Raw genomic sequence first — 20388 nt, forward strand, 5'->3', positions numbered from 1 at the left:
GGCAGTGGGACCGATTGCTTGAAAGGGATGGTGTGTTGTATCGCCGGGTTTTCCGGCCGGATGGGGCCGAGGTTGTGTTTCAGTTGGTGTTGCCTGCAGCTTTAAAAACAGGTGTGCTGACTGAGGTTCACCAAGGACACGGTCATCAGGGGATTGAGAGGACTCTGGAGCTCCTGCGCCAGCGGTGTTACTGGCCAGGTATGTCTGCTGAGGTGGCACAGTGGTGCCAGGCATGTGAAAGGTGCCAGGTGGCCAAGGTGAGTCAACCGGCTGCTCGCAGCTTCATGGGACACCTATTGGCTTCTCGACCTAATGAGATCCTGGCTATTGATTTTACTGTTCTTGAGCCCAGTCGTAATGGGATGGAAGACGTCCTCATAATGACTGATGTCTTCAGTAAGTACACATGGGCTGTACCTACCGGTGATCAGCGAGCTACCACTGTAGCTCGGGTCTTGGTTACTGAATGGTTCTCAAAATTTGGTGTCCCAGCCCGGATACATTCAGATCAGGGGCGGAGTTTTGAGGGTTCTCTCATTCGGCAGTTATGTATTTTGTACGGGATAGAGAAGTCTCGAACCACACCATACCATCCTTCAGGGAATGGGCAATGTGAGCGTTTCAATAGAACACTTCACGATCTGCTGCGTACATTGCCTGTGTCCCGTAAGCATGACTGGAGTTCCTGTCTTCCCCAGGTCCTGTATGCTTACAACACCACCCCGCATCAGGCAACTGGTGAGTCCCCTTTCTGTTGATGTTTGGCCAGGAGCCAAGACTCCCAGTTGACTTCCTTTTAGGCAGGGTTCAGGATCCTGTCGGTGGCTATGTCCACGAGTGGGTTCAGGAGCACCAAGCCCGCTTACAGATGGCTTTTGAGGGAGCTCGTGACCGATTGAAGGCTGCTGCAGAGCGCCGTAAGAAAAACCATGACCAACATGTCCGCGATGTCCCCCTGGAAGAGGGCCAGTTGGTATGGTTGCGGAACCTGGGTGTACGGGGGCGCCATAAGATCCAGGATCAGTGGGCCTCGGTTATGTATCGTGTCATGAGGGCACCGAGGGAAGGGGGATCGGTCTACACCATTGTCCCTAGGGATGACCCAGCCCGAGCCAGGCAGGTCCATCGTTCTTTGTTGAAGGCTGTGGTAGGGGTAGATTCTCCTGGTGGTGCCGCTGTCTCCTCTCCACCTCCTCCTGAGCAACCTCAGTCAGAGGATGAGGTGTTATGTGATGGTGATTGGCTGGTAGTGAGGCCTGAGAACCCGTTGCCCACTTCCTTCCAGGCCGAAGCTGTGACCTGAACCACCCCTAGATCGTTGGTTCCACCATCTGACCCAGCCCCCTTGGTGCCATCTTCCTTAGTGGTCCCTGCTCCTGTAGTGACAGGTACTTTTTCCCTCCTTGTTGCTGAAGATGCTGTCCGGCGAACAGCACGGTTAACTGCAGGTCACCACTCCAATGTCCACCACCTCCCGCGGTCTACAGGGGGCGCTGGACAAGGAAGTGTTAATCCTTCTGTTCCCATTTCTAATGCAGTTGCTGCACTATTTAGGCCTTGGAGCTGAGCCTAGTTGTCGTTGGTTATTCCATCGTCGGGACGACGATTCAATTGATGGGGGCAGATTGTGGCAATACGTAGTTCATTGTCCTGGTAACTGTCAGGTGTGCTGCAGTTCCACCCAATCACCGTGGGAGACTGCCACATAAAGGCGGGCGTAAAGCACCTGTCAGCCCCTTGCTTGCTGGAGACTGGGTCGCGTCACTCCTGTGCTTCCTCCATTTCCGCGTTCGTGTGGTTACAGGTGGGCTGCCGGCTGCACTTCTCACGTATGTCGCCCGTCCAGTGCTAATGTTATTGTTTTATAAAGGTCCACCTGGGTGTTGCTGCTGGCTGCGCACTGTGTGCCGCTGGTCGCTCTCGGGGAGCGTGATTCCTCCGTCCCACGCTGTGTTGGCCGGGATCGCCTGATCGGTATGTAGTGCAGTGGTCTTAGCTTCCTCCTCCAGCCATTCATAAGTTTCTCATTGTTTGTTCACTTCATCGTAGGACGACTGACCGTAACGGCGCAGCGCCAACTAATCCGCTCCTAGAACCGCTGCTGCTTTGCTTCCGCTTTGTCTCTTCACTGCTTTGCTTCTACTCTGTTTCCACTTCTTTCCCTCAGTTGAAGAGATTATTTGGACTGATTGCTGTGCCGCATTGGAACTGTGTGTTTGCGGGACTTATTGTTTCGCCTTACGCCGGACACTCACTGCTCCACCCAGTTTCTGATCGCCTTGTCCGTTTATTCGGCTGGTGATAGTGTACGTGCTTCACCCGTTGCTCGCAGGGCGAAGCGGTCGCTTGGTAACGCATCTTCGATTGTTGGCGCAGCCTCATCTTAACTGTGTGTGTGTGTGTGTGTGTGTGTGTGTACTTGCATGAGAGGACAGTGTGGGAATATAACATATATTTGATTTTGTTCTTTTGTGGTAATTTCTTTACTTTCGTTTGTAATTTGTTTTGCTGTAACCCATAATTACAATTATTCTGTTAGTTTTGGGTTATTATGGGTTGCTTTCCAGTTGCTTTTATATAGAATTTTGTTTATTTGTCATTGGGTTTAATTATTATAATTCCTGTACAATTAATTATTTGATTTCTCTTTTGTTATTAGTTATTGTTTTGTTTCATTATTTGTTATTTTCTAATTTGTTGCTTTCTGGTCGCCCCCATTCAGGTGCTGAGCCTACGGTGGTGGATTGGTGTCCTGGTCACGGTGTCCCCTTTTTGTTGTGTTAGCACTTTGTAGCTTCTTTGTTTTGTTTACTTTTATTTGCTTCACGTGTGGTGTTCCTGGGATCCCCTTTTCTTTTGGATACGGTTTTTCGCTGTAGGTCTCAGCACTGATTGGTTTCCCTTATATGTCCCCTTACGTGAGTAATTCTTTTATATTACTTTTAAAATAGAAATTTGTGTAAATAAAAGTGTTTTTGTATTATTGAACTGCCGTCTCTGTCTCGTTGCATAACGAACCTCAGTGCCTCCCTTTATTTGGGGTGAGTTCACTTATAAGAAATCCCTGGGTGAAATTCCCAGGGTGGCGTTGTCTGGCAACAATTAAATTTATCGATGCTGCCTTAAAAAGGCATTCCCCCATACCTAGTGTCGCCACAATCAGAATGATAAAGAGGGCGTGGTGAAAGTTGGGAGGCTAAAGACTGTGATTTCTGCGGGCCAGACCAGAGAGGTTAAATGTACTGTGAGAACAGGTCCCCGTTCCAAAACACAGGATGTTCTTTTCGAACCAGATGAGATCCGAAAGTGGCCAGAGGGGCTTAACCTCGCTGAAACTGTCATCGGTCTACAGAAGGGAAATTGGTCGAAAATAAATATTCCAGTGACAAATGAGAGCAACCACGACATTACTCTCACCCCACGCACAGTGTTAGGTCAGCTACAGCAGGTCAAGTCTTTTTACCCTGTAGATGTGAGACCAGCCAGCGCTAGCGAACACACAGCAAAACCAGACAACACTAAAGAGGGTCGAGTCTGCACAGTCAGTGCTCCTGAACACCACAAGAGGGAAAATAGGCAGTTGGACATATGCACACCTGACTTATGGGACCCTCCAGTGTCAGTTGATCACCTGACCCCAGAGCAACAGATAAAAGTGAAACAAATGTTAAGAGATGAATGTGCCGCGTTTTCAAAAGATGACAGTGATGTGGGATGTATTCCATCACTGCAGTTAAAGATCAGACTGAGTGACACAACCCCAGTAAGGCGCACCTACATCTCTGTACCCAAGCCTCTCCACAAGGAGGTGAAGGAGTATTTGGAGGACCTACTGAATAGGGGATGGATTCAGAAGTCCCGATCTCCATACTCTTCACCAATAGTCTGTGTGCGTAAGAAGGATGGGAGCTTGCGCCTTTGTGTGGATTATCGGGAGCTCAACCAAAAATCCATTCCTGACCGCCACCCAATCCCTCGAGTGCAGGATATGCTGAACACCCTGAGTGGGAGTGCCTGGTTTTTGTTGCTGGACCAGGGCAATGTCATATCTAGAAAGTTGTGTTAAGTTATGTTTAGTTTTGCCTTCTATTTGTTGTAGTGTGACTTCCTGTTTTATTTTGACATCTCTCTTCCCTCTTGTTTCAGATAACTTGCCCTTCCCCTGTAGGCTTCCCGCCAGTGTGATTATCTTCCCCGCCCTGATTGTTTCCACCTGTTCCCCATTACTTTGAGTTTACATATAGCCTGTGCTTCCCTCTGCCCTGTGCCAGTTCGTCTTGTCTGTCATGCCAGAGAACCCACGCCAATCCACGCCACGTCAATTGTTTGTAAGATTTTTGAGTTTCTTAGTTGCTACTTTGTTTTGTCCCTTTTTGAGCCATCAGAGTTTTTTCCTCGTGAAGAGTGATTTTGATTTGGCACCTTGCCCAAACCTTTTGTCTCCTCCCAGTGAGTGATTATAATTTGTTATTTTTGCCTTTTGCTTATCTAGTGATTCCTCGATAGAGTGATTTTCTGTTGTTACTTTTCCTCCTTTGTGAGTGATTTTTATTTGTTACTTTGTCCAATAAATTGGAATATTTTTGGAAGTTGTCTTTGAGTCGTGCTATTGGGTTCAAGTCCTTGTTCAGTTGTGACTTTATGAACTGGCCAGCATGAACCCAGCCGACTCAGAACAACTGACAGCGGCCGTTCTGGCCGCTCCCAGAACACCCGCCTGACTCAGCAGGAGGAGCACATGGCCTCTCTGCACAGTGGTGTGAAGGGGATGGCTAAAAGTCAGGAGGAGTTCAAAGCCTCTATGATAACCCAAGTTAACATCCTGGCAAACCAAGTACATCAAGTCCTTGCTCATCTCACAAGGGATCCCTCTCCCTCAGACACCATGACCACACCATCTCCAGCGGATGCCAGAGCTTCATCGATCCCAGCTCCCCATGCCACGACTCTTCGCCTTTCCCCCCCAGAAAAGTTTTCTGGTGAGTCAGGAGGATGTCGGGCGTTTATTGTGGACTGTGATATGCGTTATGAACACTTGCCCTCAGCCTTTCCTACGGAACGATCCAAGGTGGCATTCATGATCATGAATGCCACCTTGGATCATTGAAGGTGGCAGATCTCCCACCTCACCGGGAGGGCGAGGGCATGGGCTACGGCTGAATGGTCTCGGGATTCAATGATCTGCGGATCCCTCAAGGAGTTCAAACAGGCTCTGAGGAAGGCTTTCGATCCCCTCTCATCCGACCGAGAGAAAGCACGTGAGTTGAGCAACATCAAACAAAATAGAGACTCTGTTTGTGACTATGCTATCCGCTTTCGCACCCTAGCCACGGATAGCGGATGGAATGCCACGGCCCTGTATGACGTTTTTCTCAAGGGACTTTCAGATCAAATTCAATACTTGTTAGTGCCCCTAGATTTGCCTTCTGATCTAGACGCAGTAATAACTCTGGCCATAAGAACAGACAACCGCTTACAGGAGCGACAACGAAGCCAAATGGCCTCTACAGCTGGTCGTCATCAGGGTCGCGCTGCTGTCACTACACCCAGTTGGCGGAGCTCCTCACGTGCTCCATCACCCGTTACCTGGAGGGAGAGGCCCTCCGAGGAGGTGGAGGAACCCATGCAGTTGGGGCGAACCAAACTGTCCACAGAGGAGCGCTGTCGTCGCCTGCAGGAAGGCAGGTGCTTCTATTGCGGACAGCAAGGGCATCTGCTAGCAGCGTGTCCGGCAAAAGGCACAGGCTCACCAGTCGACGGGGGGTACTGGGGAGACGTTTCTCCTCCACGCAATTCCCTCCTCGAGCTTTAACCCAGACTAAGGTGAGGCATCACGACACCACACTTAGTTTGGAGACTCTCATTGACTCGGGGGCTGATGAAAGTCTCATGGACTGGGATTTTGCCATGAGACTCAAGCTAAAGACAGAACAATTATCTCAGCCTATAGAGGCCAGCGCTCTCGATGGCAGTCTGATTTTTCGAGTGACACACAAGACTGAACTGCTCACAGTTATCATTGATAACCACTATGAACTTATGCAATTTCACTTATATAACTCTGCCCAGTATCCTCTCATTTTGGGTTTTCCCTGGCTGAAGAAACATAACCCGCACATTGACTGGAGTACTGGGAGGGTCTTGAACTGGGCAGAAGAATGTAAAACCAAGTGTTTAAAGTCCTGTCATAATGTGAATGTGAAAACTAGTGATAACATTGCCTCTGTTCATGTCACAGACTCTGAAACTCCTGACCTGACTTCAGTCCCAAGATGTTACCACGAGTTGAGTGAGGTATTTAGTAAAAAGAAGGCAACCTCCCTTCCTCCCCACAGGCCTTATGATTGCCCCATTCCCCTATTCCTAAGGGTAGACTGTATTCCATCTCTGGCCCCGAAAAGAAGGCTATGACAGAGTATATTGAGTCCTCGTTAAAGGCTGGTCTTATCCGCCCCTCTTCATCTCCAGCGGGGGCAGGGTTCTTTTTTGTGGGAAAGAAAGATGGGACACTTCGACCATGTATAGACTATGCACCACTTAATGACATAACTGTTAAGAATCGGTACCCTCTGCCACTAATGTCATCAGCTTTTGATCAGCTTCAGCAAGCTAAGGTTTTCACTAAATTAGACCTCAGAAACGCCTATCATCTGGTTAGGATCAGAGAGGGGGATGAATGGAAAACAGGCTTTAACACTCCTAGTGGTCATTACGAGTACCTAGTCATGCCGTTTGGGTTGACCAATGCTCCTGCTGTCTTCCAAGCAATGATCAACGATGTACTGAGAGACTTCCTGAACCACTTTGTGTTTGTGTATTTAGATGACATATTGATCTTCTCCCCAGATTTAGACTCTCATGTGCATCATGTACGGCAGGTTCTCCAGCGATTGCTGGAGAACCAATTATATGTCAAGACAGAAAAGAGTGAATTCCATGCCGACACTGTATCTTTCCTTGGCTTTATCATAGCCCCTGGAAAGGTGCAAATGGATCCGGCTAAAGTTAGCGCTGTGGCTCAGTGGCCAACACCTGATAGCCGCAAAAAGGTTCAACAATTCTTAGGATTTGCTAACTTTTACAGGAGGTTTATCCGAAGCTTCAGTGCCACAGCTGCACCTCTACATGCACTTACTTCTCCCCAGTCTCCCTTTTTGTGGTCCCCTCAAGCTGAGGAGGCCTTCCAACAGCTCAAAGTGCGATTCACTACTGGAGTGGGGGCAGTACTCTCCCAGCACTCTGAGAAGGACAACAAGCTTCATCCCTGCGCCTTCCTGTCTCATAAACTCTCGCCGGCAGAGAGAAACTACGATGTTGGGAACCGTGAGTTATTAGCAGTGAAAAAAGCTTTGGAAGAGTGGAGACATTGGTTAGAGGGCGCACAGCACCCATTCATTGTATGGACAGATCATAAGAATCTGGAATATATTCGCAAAGCAAAAAGACTGAACTCTCGCCAAGCCAGATGGACACCTAGTGGTTGTCCGGAGAATCGCTTGTTTGTCCCTGTTGTTATGTGTCCACAGGTGATCCATTGGGCTCACACCGGACTGCTCACCTGCCATCCAGGAGTTAAGAGGACCATGTACGTCATTTCCCAGAGGTTTTGGTGGCCCTCCATGGAGAGGGAGGTTCGGGAGTATGTGGAGGCGTGTTCCATCTGTGCCCGCAACAAGACCTCCTCCAGAGCGCAGATGGGGTTGCTGCAGCCACTCCCTGTTCCCACTCGTCCATGGGCTGAGATCTCACTCGACTTCGTCACGGGGCTCCCGGTCTCTGAAGGAAACACCACTGTGCTCACAGTGGTAGACAGGTTTTCTAAAATGACTCATTTCATAGCATTACCCAAGCTTCCATGTGCCAAAAGAACGGCAGAGATTATGATGACTCAAGTATTTCGTATTCATGGTTTTCCCAAAAACATTGTTTCAGACCGGGGGCCCCAATTCATATCCAGGTTCTGGAAGGAGTTCTGCAAACTCATCGGAGCCACCGTCAGCCTCACCTCTGGTAATCACCCAGAAGCCAACGGCCAGACGGAACGTCTCAACCAGGAGTTAGAGACATGTCTTCGATGCCTGGTGTCGCAGAATCCGGCTTCCTGGAGCAAGAAGCTGGTGTGGGTGGAATATGCCCACAACTCTCTTCTCACCTCGGCCACTAGCATGTCTCCATTCCAGTGCGTCTTCGGCTACCAGTCCCCTGTCTTCTCGGAGACAGAAAAGGAAATCATCGTTCCGTCGGCCCATGCCATGGTCCGGCGATGCCACCGCATCTGGGCAGCCGCCCGTAAGGCACTCCTACGCAGTGTGGACCGCATGAAGAGGGCTGCTGATCGGAGGCGCCGACCTGCTCCGCTATACAAGCCTGGCCAGAAGGTCTGGCTCAAAGTCGCCTCCAGGAAGTTGGCTCCACGGTTTGTGGGGCCTTTCCCAGTGTCCAAGGTCATCGGCTCTTCCGCTGTCCGTCTGCGTTTGCCCCGGTCCATGAGAGTCCACCCCACCTTCCACGTCAGCCGGGTGAAACCGGTTAAGGAAAGCCTCATGGTGCCCGCGGCCGTACCCCCTCCACCTCCCCAGATGGTCGACGGCGGTCCTGTCTACTCAGTCAAGGCTCTGCTGGCTGTGCGCAACAGGGGCCGGGGCAGGCAGTTCCTGGTGGATTGGGAGGGCTACGGTCCAGAGGAACGATCATGGGTTCCTGCAAGCTTTATTGTGGATCCTGACCTCATCACAGACTTTTACAGACGCCACCCTCAGTTATCTGGGCCGTCAGGAGCCGTCCCTAGAGGGGGGGGTACTGTCATATCTAGAAAGTTGTGTTAAGTTATGTTTAGTTTTGCCTTCTATTTGTTGTCTTGTGACTTCCTGTTTTATTTTGACATCTCTCTTCCCTCTTGTTTCAGATAAACTTGCCCTTAGGTTTCCCGCCAGTGTGATTATCTTCCCCGCCCTGATTGTTTCCACCTGTTCCCCATTACTTTGAGTTTACATATAGCCTGTGCTTCCCTCTGCCCTGTGCCAGTTCGTCTTGTCTGTCATGCCAGAGAACCCACCCATTTTTGAGTTTCTTAGTTGCTACTTTGTTTTGTCCCTTTTTGAGCCATCAGAGTTTTTTCCTCCTGAAGAGTGATTTTGATTTGGCACCTTGCGCAAACCTTTTGTCTCCTCCCAGTGAGTGATTATAATTTGTTATTTTTGCCTTTTGCTTATCTAGTGATTCCTCGATAGAGTGATTTTCTGTCTATTGGGTTCAAGTCCTTGTTCGGTTGTGACAGGCAAGGCATACCATCAGGGTTTCCTTGAAGAAAGTAGTCGACCACTCACAGCCTTTATCACACCTTGGGGCCTATATGAGTGGGTAAGGATCCCCTTCGGCCTGTCCTCGGCCCCAGCAGAGTTCCAGCGCAGTATGGAAGAGTGTCTGGCAGGAGTGAGAGATGAAACATCACAGCCTTACTTGGATGACAATCTTGTCCACAGCAAGTCTTTTGAGGACCATCTGCGTGATATGAGAGAAGTGTTACGTCGTTATCAGGCACACGGAGTGAAACTGACTGCCAAAAAGTGTGAAGTGTTCAAGGACAAAGTCAAATTTCTGGGCAAAATTGTATCCAGAGATGGCTATTGTATGGACCCTGCAGAAATAGCACCTGTACAAGCCCTGAAAGATCGCAACCTGAGACGGTGGGAGACCTGCGGAAAATGATAGGGTTCCTGTCATACTACCGACAGTACATACCAAACTTTTCACGCATTGCCAGGCCACTGTACAGTCTACTTACCACAGAGAAGACCTCTGGTAGTAAAGTCCAAGCAGCAGGATTGAGTAAGAGCAAGGGAAAACGCAAGAAGTCAGACCAGCTATCTTCAAGCCAACCGATCACCTGGACAGGATAACACCAACAAGTGCTCACCAATCTTGGGTTACCCTGACTTTGAGAAACCGTTTGTGCTGCATTGTGATGCCTCACAGGAGGGGCTTGGCGCAATATTGTATCAGAGACAACAAGGCAAGCTGGTTGTCATTGGTTATGGGTCGAGAACGCTAACTGCTCCTGAAGCTAACTATCACCTGCACTCTGGAAAGTTGGAGTTTTTGGCGATGAAATGGGCAATTTGTGAAAGATTTCGTGAGTACCTGTACTATGCGCCCTCATTTGTTGTCTATACAGATAATAACCCTCTAACCTATGTTTTGACCACAGCCAAGCTCAATGCCACAACACACCGTTGGATTGCTGAATTGGCTGACTTTAAATTCTCAATAAAGTATCGTCCTGGGAGAGTCAATGGAGATGCTGATGGCTTGTCCCGAATGCCGCTGGACATGGAGAAGTACATGCACACATGTTCACAGGAAATGGAGCCTGAGACAATAACAACAGTCACACAGGCACTCCAACTCAAATTTGAGGGGCATGAACCCTGGATGTGTCCAGCTACTATTGCTGCAGCATGTACTGAACATCCCCAGTGGCAGAAATTTCCAATGAGGACTTAAAGAAAGCGCAAGAGGATGATCCAGTCCTGGGCAAGGTGCTAGAGTACATCATAGCAGGACAGTGGCCTCAATTGAGAGGAAAATATCGACGTGATGACACCACTATCCTAGCAAGAGAAAGAAACAAATTGTATGTAAACGACGACTGTATCCTGTACAGGAGGTCAGTGGCTCGAGATCAACTTGTGCTACCTGCAACATTCCATCAGCTGATCTACAAGGAGCTTCATGAGGAAATGGGACACCTTGGAGTGGAGAGAACACTAAGTCTGATCCGTGATAGATTCTATTGGCCCCATATGCAGAGAGATGTGGATCATTATGTGACCAAGGTGTGTAGCTGCCTGACACGGAAATGCCCAAGCAAGCCAACTAGAGCACCGTTGGTGAATGTGGTAACCACATATCCATTTGAGATGGTGTCAATAGATTTCTTGCATCTGGAAAGCTGTAAAGGTGGATACGAGTATATACTGGTTGTTATTGACCATTTCATGCGATTTGCTCAGGCATATGCCTGTACCAATAAGTCAGCAAAGACTGCAGCAGAAAAGATCTTCGGAGACTTTGTGCTCAAGTTTGGATTTCCGGCAAAGCTGCACCACGATCAAGGAAAGGAGTTTGAGAATAGGCTGTTTTCCAAGCTGGAAGAGTACTGTGGCATTCAAGGTTCGCGCACAACACCTTACCATCCAGCTGAGAACGGTCAGGTTGAGAGATTTAATCGAACGCTCCTGTCAATGCTCAGAAATTTGACAGAGGATGCCAAGTCGGACTGGAAGAGCTCCTTAGCCAAAGTGGTGCACGCTTATAACTGTACACGCAGCGAAGCAACAGGATTTGCCCCATATTATCTCCTCTATGGTAGGAACCCCCGGCTGCCTGTTGACATTATGTTTGGCCTTGCACCAAGTGACCAGAGCACGTCTCACAGTGACTATGCCAGTAAGTGGAGAAAACGGATGCAGGAAGCATACAGGCTAGCATCAGAAACATCTCAGAAGGAGCAAAAGAGAGCGAAGAGGCAGTATGACCAAAAGACTTATGGAGCTGAACTACAACCAGGGTGCAGAGTACTTGTGCGGAACTTCAGAGGTGGACCTGGGAAGTTTCGGTCTTATTGGGAGGAACAAGTCTACATTGTGATGGAGAGGAAGCACAATGACAGTCCTGTCTACGTAGTAAAACCAGAGAAAGGCCAAGGAAAGCCTAGAACACTCCATAGGAACCTGCTGCTGCCCTGTGACTTCCTGCCTGTGGAAAGAGAGAAACAGGAGGAGAAGAAAATTGAACAGAGGAAGCAAAACAGTGACAGAGTGAGGAAAAGTCGGGCAAAACAGAAGGAAAGGGAGCCTGACAGCAGTTCAGAAGATGAGAGTAACTGGAGATTCATGAGTACACAACCAGCAGAGCTGTCTGAAGCTGAGGAATTTCACCCACAAGCAGCTCGAAGGGAACTGAGTCAAGGAAGTGAGGAAGGCGATTGTCCAGATGAGGTTAGAGTAAGATTGGATCCAGAAGTGGAGGATAATGGCCAGGCAGTGGTGGAGCAAGATGAGTCTTCTGATGACGCAGACGAGGTAAATGCTGAGCGGGTGTCATCATCTGATGAAGCAGACGAGAGGGATCTGGTGCCACAGTCGTCATCGCCACCGAGACAATATCCTTTTCGACAAAGATACCCTCCAAAAAAACTAACCTATGACACGTTAGGTCAACCATCAGTCATACACATACAAAAATGAGGTTGGCAGCTAAAAGTAAGAGGGACAAGTTCGTAGTCACTTGTAAAATGTATGGTTTTTTCAGTTAGTGTTCATGATAGTATTCCAGTAAAAATGTGAAATGTATTAAGCATAGTACATTTGTTTGTATTGGTCAGTAAGTAGAGTACCAGAGTCACTGACACATGCAGTAGATGTGTAATGCATAGTCCATGTGGATCTGAAAATGTGTTATTGAGTAGTGATAAGGTCAACACCTTTCAGTCCGAGATATATAGTCCGCATAAGTTGCGGGACAGCACTACAGATATCACCTGGCCAGTGGCGTCTGTTGCTGATTTCTGACATAAAGAGGGAGATACGTCATGAAAAGAACTGTTCCGGTACAGGGTGTATCTTGACAGACTGACTCCATAATCTGCTGCTATAACACACCAGTTGAAGACCATTACTCTGGGAAATATGGAATGTCGGGACGACATTCATGTTGGAGGGGAGAGTGTGGGACTCATAATAATGTGGGCAATATAAGCGGACACCCCCCCCATTCTTAGTTCTTCTTAAGTGTGTACTATATTCTAATTTCTTTGTTGTCATTATTTTTATTTATTTATTTGTTTATGGACATTTGTGCACAAGACGAGCTAACATTTTCAGTAGGTTAAAATGTGGATATAATGAGTGAAACGCTCACAGGCACTCTAAGGCAGCTAAAGGGTCCTTTAAGTGAAGTGCAACGTAGTGTTTATCAATTTGAGGACCCCCCAGCCAGCCTGCATGTCGCGATGTGATAGTGCTGATGTGCTTGTGTTTCTGTGTTTTACAGTAAAGGATTTGAAACTCATGCACGCCTGAGAGTATTCCTTTTTTGCTCAAGTGTGCAACACAACCACTACACGCAGACACGCCCACAAGCCCGATCACAGCCCCATTCTCCCTGCACCTACTATCCCACAGACAGTGACTGACCCCTTCCCACCACACACACCTTTGACTACACAGGGGCATAGCCCCACCCTCCCATTCTGCTCTTATTAATGAGGCCGAATGAAATAAATCAGGTTGTTCAACTCCAGGAATGTCTCAGAGACATTAAAGGCGACATCGAATGCTTGTATAACACATATATGTTAGTTATGGAGGTCTACTTACATATATTAACTTGTTTTCATGGTCACGTATATGTTAGTTATGGAGGTCTACTTACATATATTAACTTGTTTTCATGGTCACATATATGTTAGTTATGGAGGTCTACTTACATATATTAACTTGTTTTCATGGTCACATATATGTTAGTTATGGAGGTCTACTTACATATATTAACTTGTTTTCATGGTCACGTATATGTTAGTTATGGAGGTCTACTTACATATATTAACTTGTTTTCATGGTCACATATATGTTAGTTATGGAGGTCTACTTACATATATTAACTTGTTTTCATGGTCACGTATATGTTAGTTATGGAGGTCTACTTACATAAATTAACTTGTTTTCATGGTCACGTATATGTTAGTTATGGAGGTCTACTTACATATATTAACTTGTTTTCATGGTCACGTATATGTTAGTTATGGAGGTCTACTTACATATATTAACTTGTTTTCATGGTCACGTATATGTTAGTTATGGAGGTCTACTTACATATATTAACTTGTTTTCACGGTCACGTATATGTTAGTTATGGAGGTCTACTTACATATATTAACTTGTTTTCACGGTCACGTATATGTTAGTTATGGAGGTCTACTTACATATATTAACTTGTTTTCACGGTCACGTATATGTTAGTTATGGAGGTCTACTTAAATATATTAACTTGTTTTCACGGTCACGTATATGTTAGTTATGGAGGTCTACTTAAATATATTAACTTGTTTTCACGGTCACGTATATGTTAGTTATGGAGGTCTACTTACATATATTAACTTGTTTTCACGGTCACATATATGTTAGTTATGGAGGTCTACTTACATATATTAACTTGTTTTCACGGTCACATATATGTTAGTTATGGAGGTCTACTTACATATATTAACTTGTTTTCACGGTCACATATATGTTAGTTATGGAGGTCTACTTACATATATTAACTTGTTTTCACGGTCACATATATGTTAGTTATGGAGGTCTACTTACATATATTAACTTGTTTTCATGGTCACATATATGTTAGTTATGGAGGTCTACTTACATATATTAACTTGTTTTCATGGTCACATATATGTTAGTTATGGAGGTCAACTTACATATATCAACTTGTTTTCATGGTCACATATATGTTAGTTATGGAGGTCTACTTACATATATTAACTTGTTTTCATGGTCACATATATGTTAGTTATGGAGGTCTACTTACATATATTAACTTGTCTTCATGGTCACGTATATGTTAGTTATGGAGGTCAACTTACATATATCAACTTGTTTTCATGGTCACGTATATGTTAGTTATGGAGGTCTACTTACATATATTAACTTGTTTTCACGGTCACATATATGTTCGTTATGGAGGTCTACTTACATATATTAACTTGTTTTCACGGTCACACATATATGTTAGTTATGGAGGTCTACTTACATATATTAACTTGTTTTCACGGTCACATATATGTTAGTTATGGAGGTCTACTTACATATATTAACTTGTTTTCACGGTCACATATATGTTAGTTATGGAGGTCTACTTACATATATTAACTTGTTTTCACGGTCACACATATATGTTAGTTATGGAGGTCTACTTACATATATTAACTTGTTTTCACGGTCACGTATATGTTAGTTATGGAGGTCTACTTACATATATTAACTTGTTTTCACGGTCACGTATATGTTAGTTATGGAGGTCTACTTACATATATTAACTTGTTTTCATGGTCACATATATGTTAGTTATGGAGGTCTACTTACATATATTAACTTGTTTTCATGGTCACATATATGTTAGTTATGGAGGTCTACTTACATATATTAACTTGTTTTCATGGTCACATATATGTTAGTTATGGAGGTCTACTTACATATATTAACTTCCGCTTCGCAGAGCCCAGGAAAACAATACAACACTATTTTCTCAGCAGTGGCTGAACTGTTGTTCTGAAACTTTAGGGTTTCATAAACGAGTTAATGACGCAGATACACACACACAAACGCAGCGTTAATTGGAGCTTCCAGTCTATGTCGCCTTTAAGTCCTGGATGACCTGTAACTTTCTACTTTTAAACTTTTATACTCGGCCCTAAACACCACAGAGAAAAACTTTCTGATCACATTGTCACTTTAGATGACATCACCATGGCTTCCAGTTGTGTCCACTGTGAGGAACCTTGGAGTTACTTTTGACCAGGAAATGTCATTTGATTCACACATGCATCTCATTTCAGTGTAACCTGGTTAAGAATCCTTACTAAAATAAATAATGAATAATTCATGGGTTATAAAAGTTCATATTTGGTTAAAATGTTATTAAAAGTGTATTAAAAATGTAAAAGGAGTAGTTCATAAAGGTTAAATAGGTTGATAAAAGAGTATGGTGTAATAAATGACATAAATGTTCATGTTTAAATATTTCATTTCATTTTGAAGAAACTCATGGGGAGAGAGGAAGTTCTGATTGAGAAGAAGCGTGATCCTGGTCACTGATTTGATTAAGGTGTGATTGACAGGTTCAGACCGGAGGTGAGAGAGTGAAGAGTGTGTGGTTTTTGGGGTAAACTTGACAGAGAGAGCGAGCGACGACGACGTGAGTGTGAAATTGTATAAAGATAATAAGTTAAGTGTGTAGTTTTGCGTGTCTAAGAGATTGTCTGCTCGACTCTCGGAACCTGGACATTGGAGCTACTGTTGTTTTGGTGTACAGCGAACCCACTACAGAGAAGTTTCAGCGCGGAACTTCTAAAATAATATAAAATGTATTTGTGTTGATTTATTGACTCCTTCACATAAATATCATGTGTTCATATTTCTGCTCAACTGGATTAAAATGGCGGCTGTGCTCTTTGTTTACCCGTCAGCTGTTCTGAAACCAAAAACACACATTACACACATTATTCTGTGTGTCATTGGATCATGACGTGTGACACTGACACATTTATAGATTGTTGAAAAAGTGACCAGAATGATTTCAGCACAGTGACAGTGACACTGAACAGCTCCTCTGCCATGGATCATGGTTTTGATCACTTCCCCTTTGACCTCTCCTCTCTAAAGTGCAAATACAGTCATCATAGAGTAAACTTACTGAGGAAAAATGACCATCATGCAACTGGGCCCTTTTATCAAAAACAGCAGCACAGAGTTTGACCCTCCTTTCAACTCAAAGGTTGTGGGTTTGTGGGTTAAGGGCAAGACCCTTCACCTTGTGTTGCTCCTGACAGTTAATTATAGTTATTATATCTGGAAAGTATTTAACACTAATTAGCTAACAAATATTACAGATACAGAAATATGGTGTTCCTTCCCCATAATAATACAGTTCATTTCATGCCAAAAACACACCAACATTTATAAACAGGAACCAGGTGGAAAAAACATGTAATTCCCATTTTAGTAGGAAAGCTCTTCTTTATTATGTTGCTTTCAGAAGATCAAAGACTTCTTGCTCTAATCATTTCCAGCAGACTGTACACTGAGAGGTGTAATGCTGCCCTCCACTGTTCAAAGTTCTGAAGTTCGCAATCACTGTTCAAAGTTCACAGTCTCATCTTCTCGTCCTTCTTTGTTGCATTCAAAACACCTTAAAGAAAATTGCCTTAATGGCAAGATGACAATTCTTCTCAATATTAAAAACTGATTATAGGGAAAAACCTGAGCGCCCCAGGTCAGCCTGTTGTCCTTTGAATATACTACATGAAAAAAGCATTTTAATTGTCCCGGGAAGTCCAAACTGGCAGAGACCATCTGCATGTCAAAGTAACATCCATCATGTTTATTATGTGCCAGCATCAAAGCTCCTCTTCAAAGACTTCTCTAGTGTTCCATGTCACCTGGAAGGAGTTCTTACATTACAAGATAACCTCTAGTGCTCCACATCAGTTGGAACTCACACGGTTGCATTACTCCTCTCTCTTCTAGTCTTACTTAAAAAAGAACGAATTTCACAACCATGTCACTGGAAAGAATCATATCTTTCTTGATCGGTGATTGTTGTGGAGCACTCAGTCCTGTACAAGCGATTGGTAGACAACATCTTTCCAGCAAACCAAAAGAATGGGCTAGTAAAAGCCAACATGGAGAAGCTGACATTCTATGCCTTGTTGGTTCCAGAAGAGCTTGACTGTATTGGCGCTTACCTGTCTAAGAGAATGTCACAGGATGTGGCTCGACAAAGATACAGGTATGTGTGCATAGCAATGGAAGCGCTGGACCAGCTGCTGATGGCCTGTCGCTCTCAGAGCATCAACCTGTTTGTGAAGAGTTTCCTGAAGATGGTGCGTGAGGTGCTAGAGTCGGACAAACCTAACCTACAGATCCTAGGAACCAATTTGTTTGTGAAGTTTGCCAACATACAAGAGGACAACCCCTCCTACCACCGCTGTTACCATTTTTTTGTGTCACGTTTCAGTGACATGTGCCACTCTAGCAACGAGGACCCCGATATCTGCTTCAAGATTCGCATGGCAGGTATCAAGGTGAGGATGACGGGGAATGACGACCTACAGGCCAATATCTGGGACCCTGAGCTCATGGACAAGATTGTCCCCTCTCTACTTTTCAACCTGCAGAGTAGAGAATGCACACAGGACCACTCCCCTTCGCTGCTGCGGATGTCAGAGAAAGAAAAGAGTGGCTTGGTGGAGTTGACAGAGTGCTGCTTTCGGGAGCTTCTGAGACGAGCTGCCTATGGCAAAACACTTATTAGTCTCATGGATTGGCATGACAACAGGTCCAAGCTCCTCAGCATGAGCAGCATCCTGGACATATCTGTGCTCAAGATCAAAGTGGTCAAGTGTTCCAGACAAGATAACTTATTCATGAAAGGTCACGGCCAGCAGCTTTGCCAACACATCTACTTGGTGTGCAAGGAGCAGAGCAATGGTAGGCAGCATTACGAGAACCTTTTTGCTTTGTTTGCCATTTTGAGTGTGGAGCTGGCAAATCCAGAGGTGGTTCTGGACCTCGTTCGCCTGACAGTTGCATTGCAGGACCTGGCACTGTCAACTGACGAGGATCTGCCTATTTACAATCGCTGTGCTATTCATTCCCTGACTGCCGCTTACTTCAACCTTATTTGCCAGCTCACCACTATTCCAGCCTTTTGCAAGTATATACACGAGGTTATTAAGGTCAGGCAGGTAAATAGCCCTCACCTTTTACCCGAGGGTGTCTTCACGAACAACCCCAAGCTGCCTGCCTCACTGGAGAATGTGGAAGGGGATGTTTTATTTCTCCAGTCAAAAATCTCTGAAGTCCTTGGGGGTGGTGGTTATAACACATAGAGACTTTCTTTACCTTTCATTCCTCAGTACACAGATGATGATCCATTGGTGAAACTGTCTCACAGGTGGAGTTACAGTCTAGAAATAGTCCAGAGAAAGAAGAGAGGAGAGTGACAGAGGAGATCACATTCAAAGCCTTGAAAAATGTCATTGTGGGCAGTGTGGATATGGAGGAGCAGGACAGGGAGTGGAGGAGACGAGTGATGGAGAAGTTTCAGAAGGCCCCCTTTAAGGAAATAGCTGCACATTGTGGTCCATGTATAGGAGACTAAATCAAATCTTAGAGATTACAATTAGACCTCCACCCAGTCCTGCTGGAACCACGTTATCAAGTCATGGCCAAAGTCAAAGATCATCTGTACCCATCTATGACATGACACTTCCTGACCTGTTTTTGTACTAAACCAGAAAGTCAACTGAGGTGTTGAATAAGTATTGTACACACTTTAATGGCTGTAAAGTTGTTAACCACATCATTTACAAGAGATATTCAGCAATAACAAATGTTGTATCCAGGCCACTTTAAAACATTTTTTTAACTTAGTCATCTGAAATGACAATTATTTCACTCAGCGGGCAGAACTTCAGGCCATCCTGAACAAAACCACCCACAGCCACCTATCTCTCTGTCTGTATACATGTACTGTATATACACACAATTTACACAATATGTTTTTTGTTTGTTTGTTTTTTAAATAATGATTTAATTATTAAGTTTCATTCAATTATTGGAAATAAAGTATTCAATTGTCCAAAACTGATTAAATAATCAATTAATAACCAAATTGGAGCACCATGTCACGAACAGGACTGGACCCAGATGCAGTACGGTGGTAAGAAACAGTCTTTATTCTCACAAAGGAAAAACAACGCGGGACACAGGAACGGAGATCCTCAAATATACGTAAGAAACACAGGCGCGGGATCAACGTGGGACTGGACAAAGAGTGCAGAAAAATCCACTGAAAGTTCAGACAGAGTCTCTGAAGCAAACATGTGAGTCATCACTGCACGGCTGAGTGAAACTGCAGTGACTTTGTTTTATACACGACACACACACACACACACACACACTAGTGTCTTGTGACTTCACACCACACTTCTGTAGTTGTTGGAGATTAACCCATGTTGTTAGGATTGTTAAGTAGTTTCAAGTGATCTACAGTTCGGAGCTGTTCGGCTTGATTTGTGTGTGGGAGGTCTCTTCCTGTGACGGGACTCAGCGGCCGGCAGTCTGACCAATCATCGCCTAGTACCTGCTTTTAAGCACGCTTGGAACCTCGTCTAACCAGGTACTAGGCTAGTGGAAACGCTACTTAAACCGTGCCGTGGCGAGGCGAGGCGAGGCGAGTAAAGCCGGTGGAAACACACAAACAGAATAAGCAGACAGACATACCAGTGTTTTGGGACTTGCTGGTGTTTTAGGACTTGCTGGCGTCTTAGGACTTGCTGGCGTCTTTGGACTTGATGGCGTTTTAGGACTTGCTGGTGTTTTAGGACTTGCTGGTGTTTTAGGACTTGCTGGTGTTTTAGGACTTGATGGCGTTTTAGGACTTGCTGGCGTCTTAGGACTTGATGGCGTTTTAGGACTTGCTGGTGTTTTAGGACTTGCTGGTGTTTTAGGACTTGCTGGTGTTTTAGGACCTGCTGGTGTTTTAGGACTTGCTGGCATTTTAGGACTTGCTGGCGTCTTAGGACTTGCTTGCGTCTTAGGACTT

General features: G+C 45.3%; 2 protein-coding genes across 2 annotated transcripts in view; one reads left to right on the forward strand and one right to left on the reverse strand.

Moving 5' to 3' along the window:
• The window catches only part of LOC131460189 (NACHT, LRR and PYD domains-containing protein 12-like), a 468988-nt gene that overhangs the window by 341295 nt on the left and 107305 nt on the right, over positions 1-20388 (reverse strand). The gene's annotated exons all lie outside the window — the stretch shown is intronic.
• Positions 17247-19332, forward strand: LOC131460196 (protein EFR3 homolog B-like). The gene has a single exon (XM_058630482.1). It carries the CDS (start codon positions 17462-17464, stop codon positions 18668-18670), a length of 1209 nt encoding a protein of 402 aa, XP_058486465.1. The 5' UTR covers positions 17247-17461; the 3' UTR covers positions 18671-19332.

Source organism: Solea solea, chromosome 6, assembly GCF_958295425.1.
Source record: "Solea solea chromosome 6, fSolSol10.1, whole genome shotgun sequence".
Lineage (NCBI taxonomy): Eukaryota > Metazoa > Chordata > Actinopteri > Pleuronectiformes > Soleidae > Solea > Solea solea.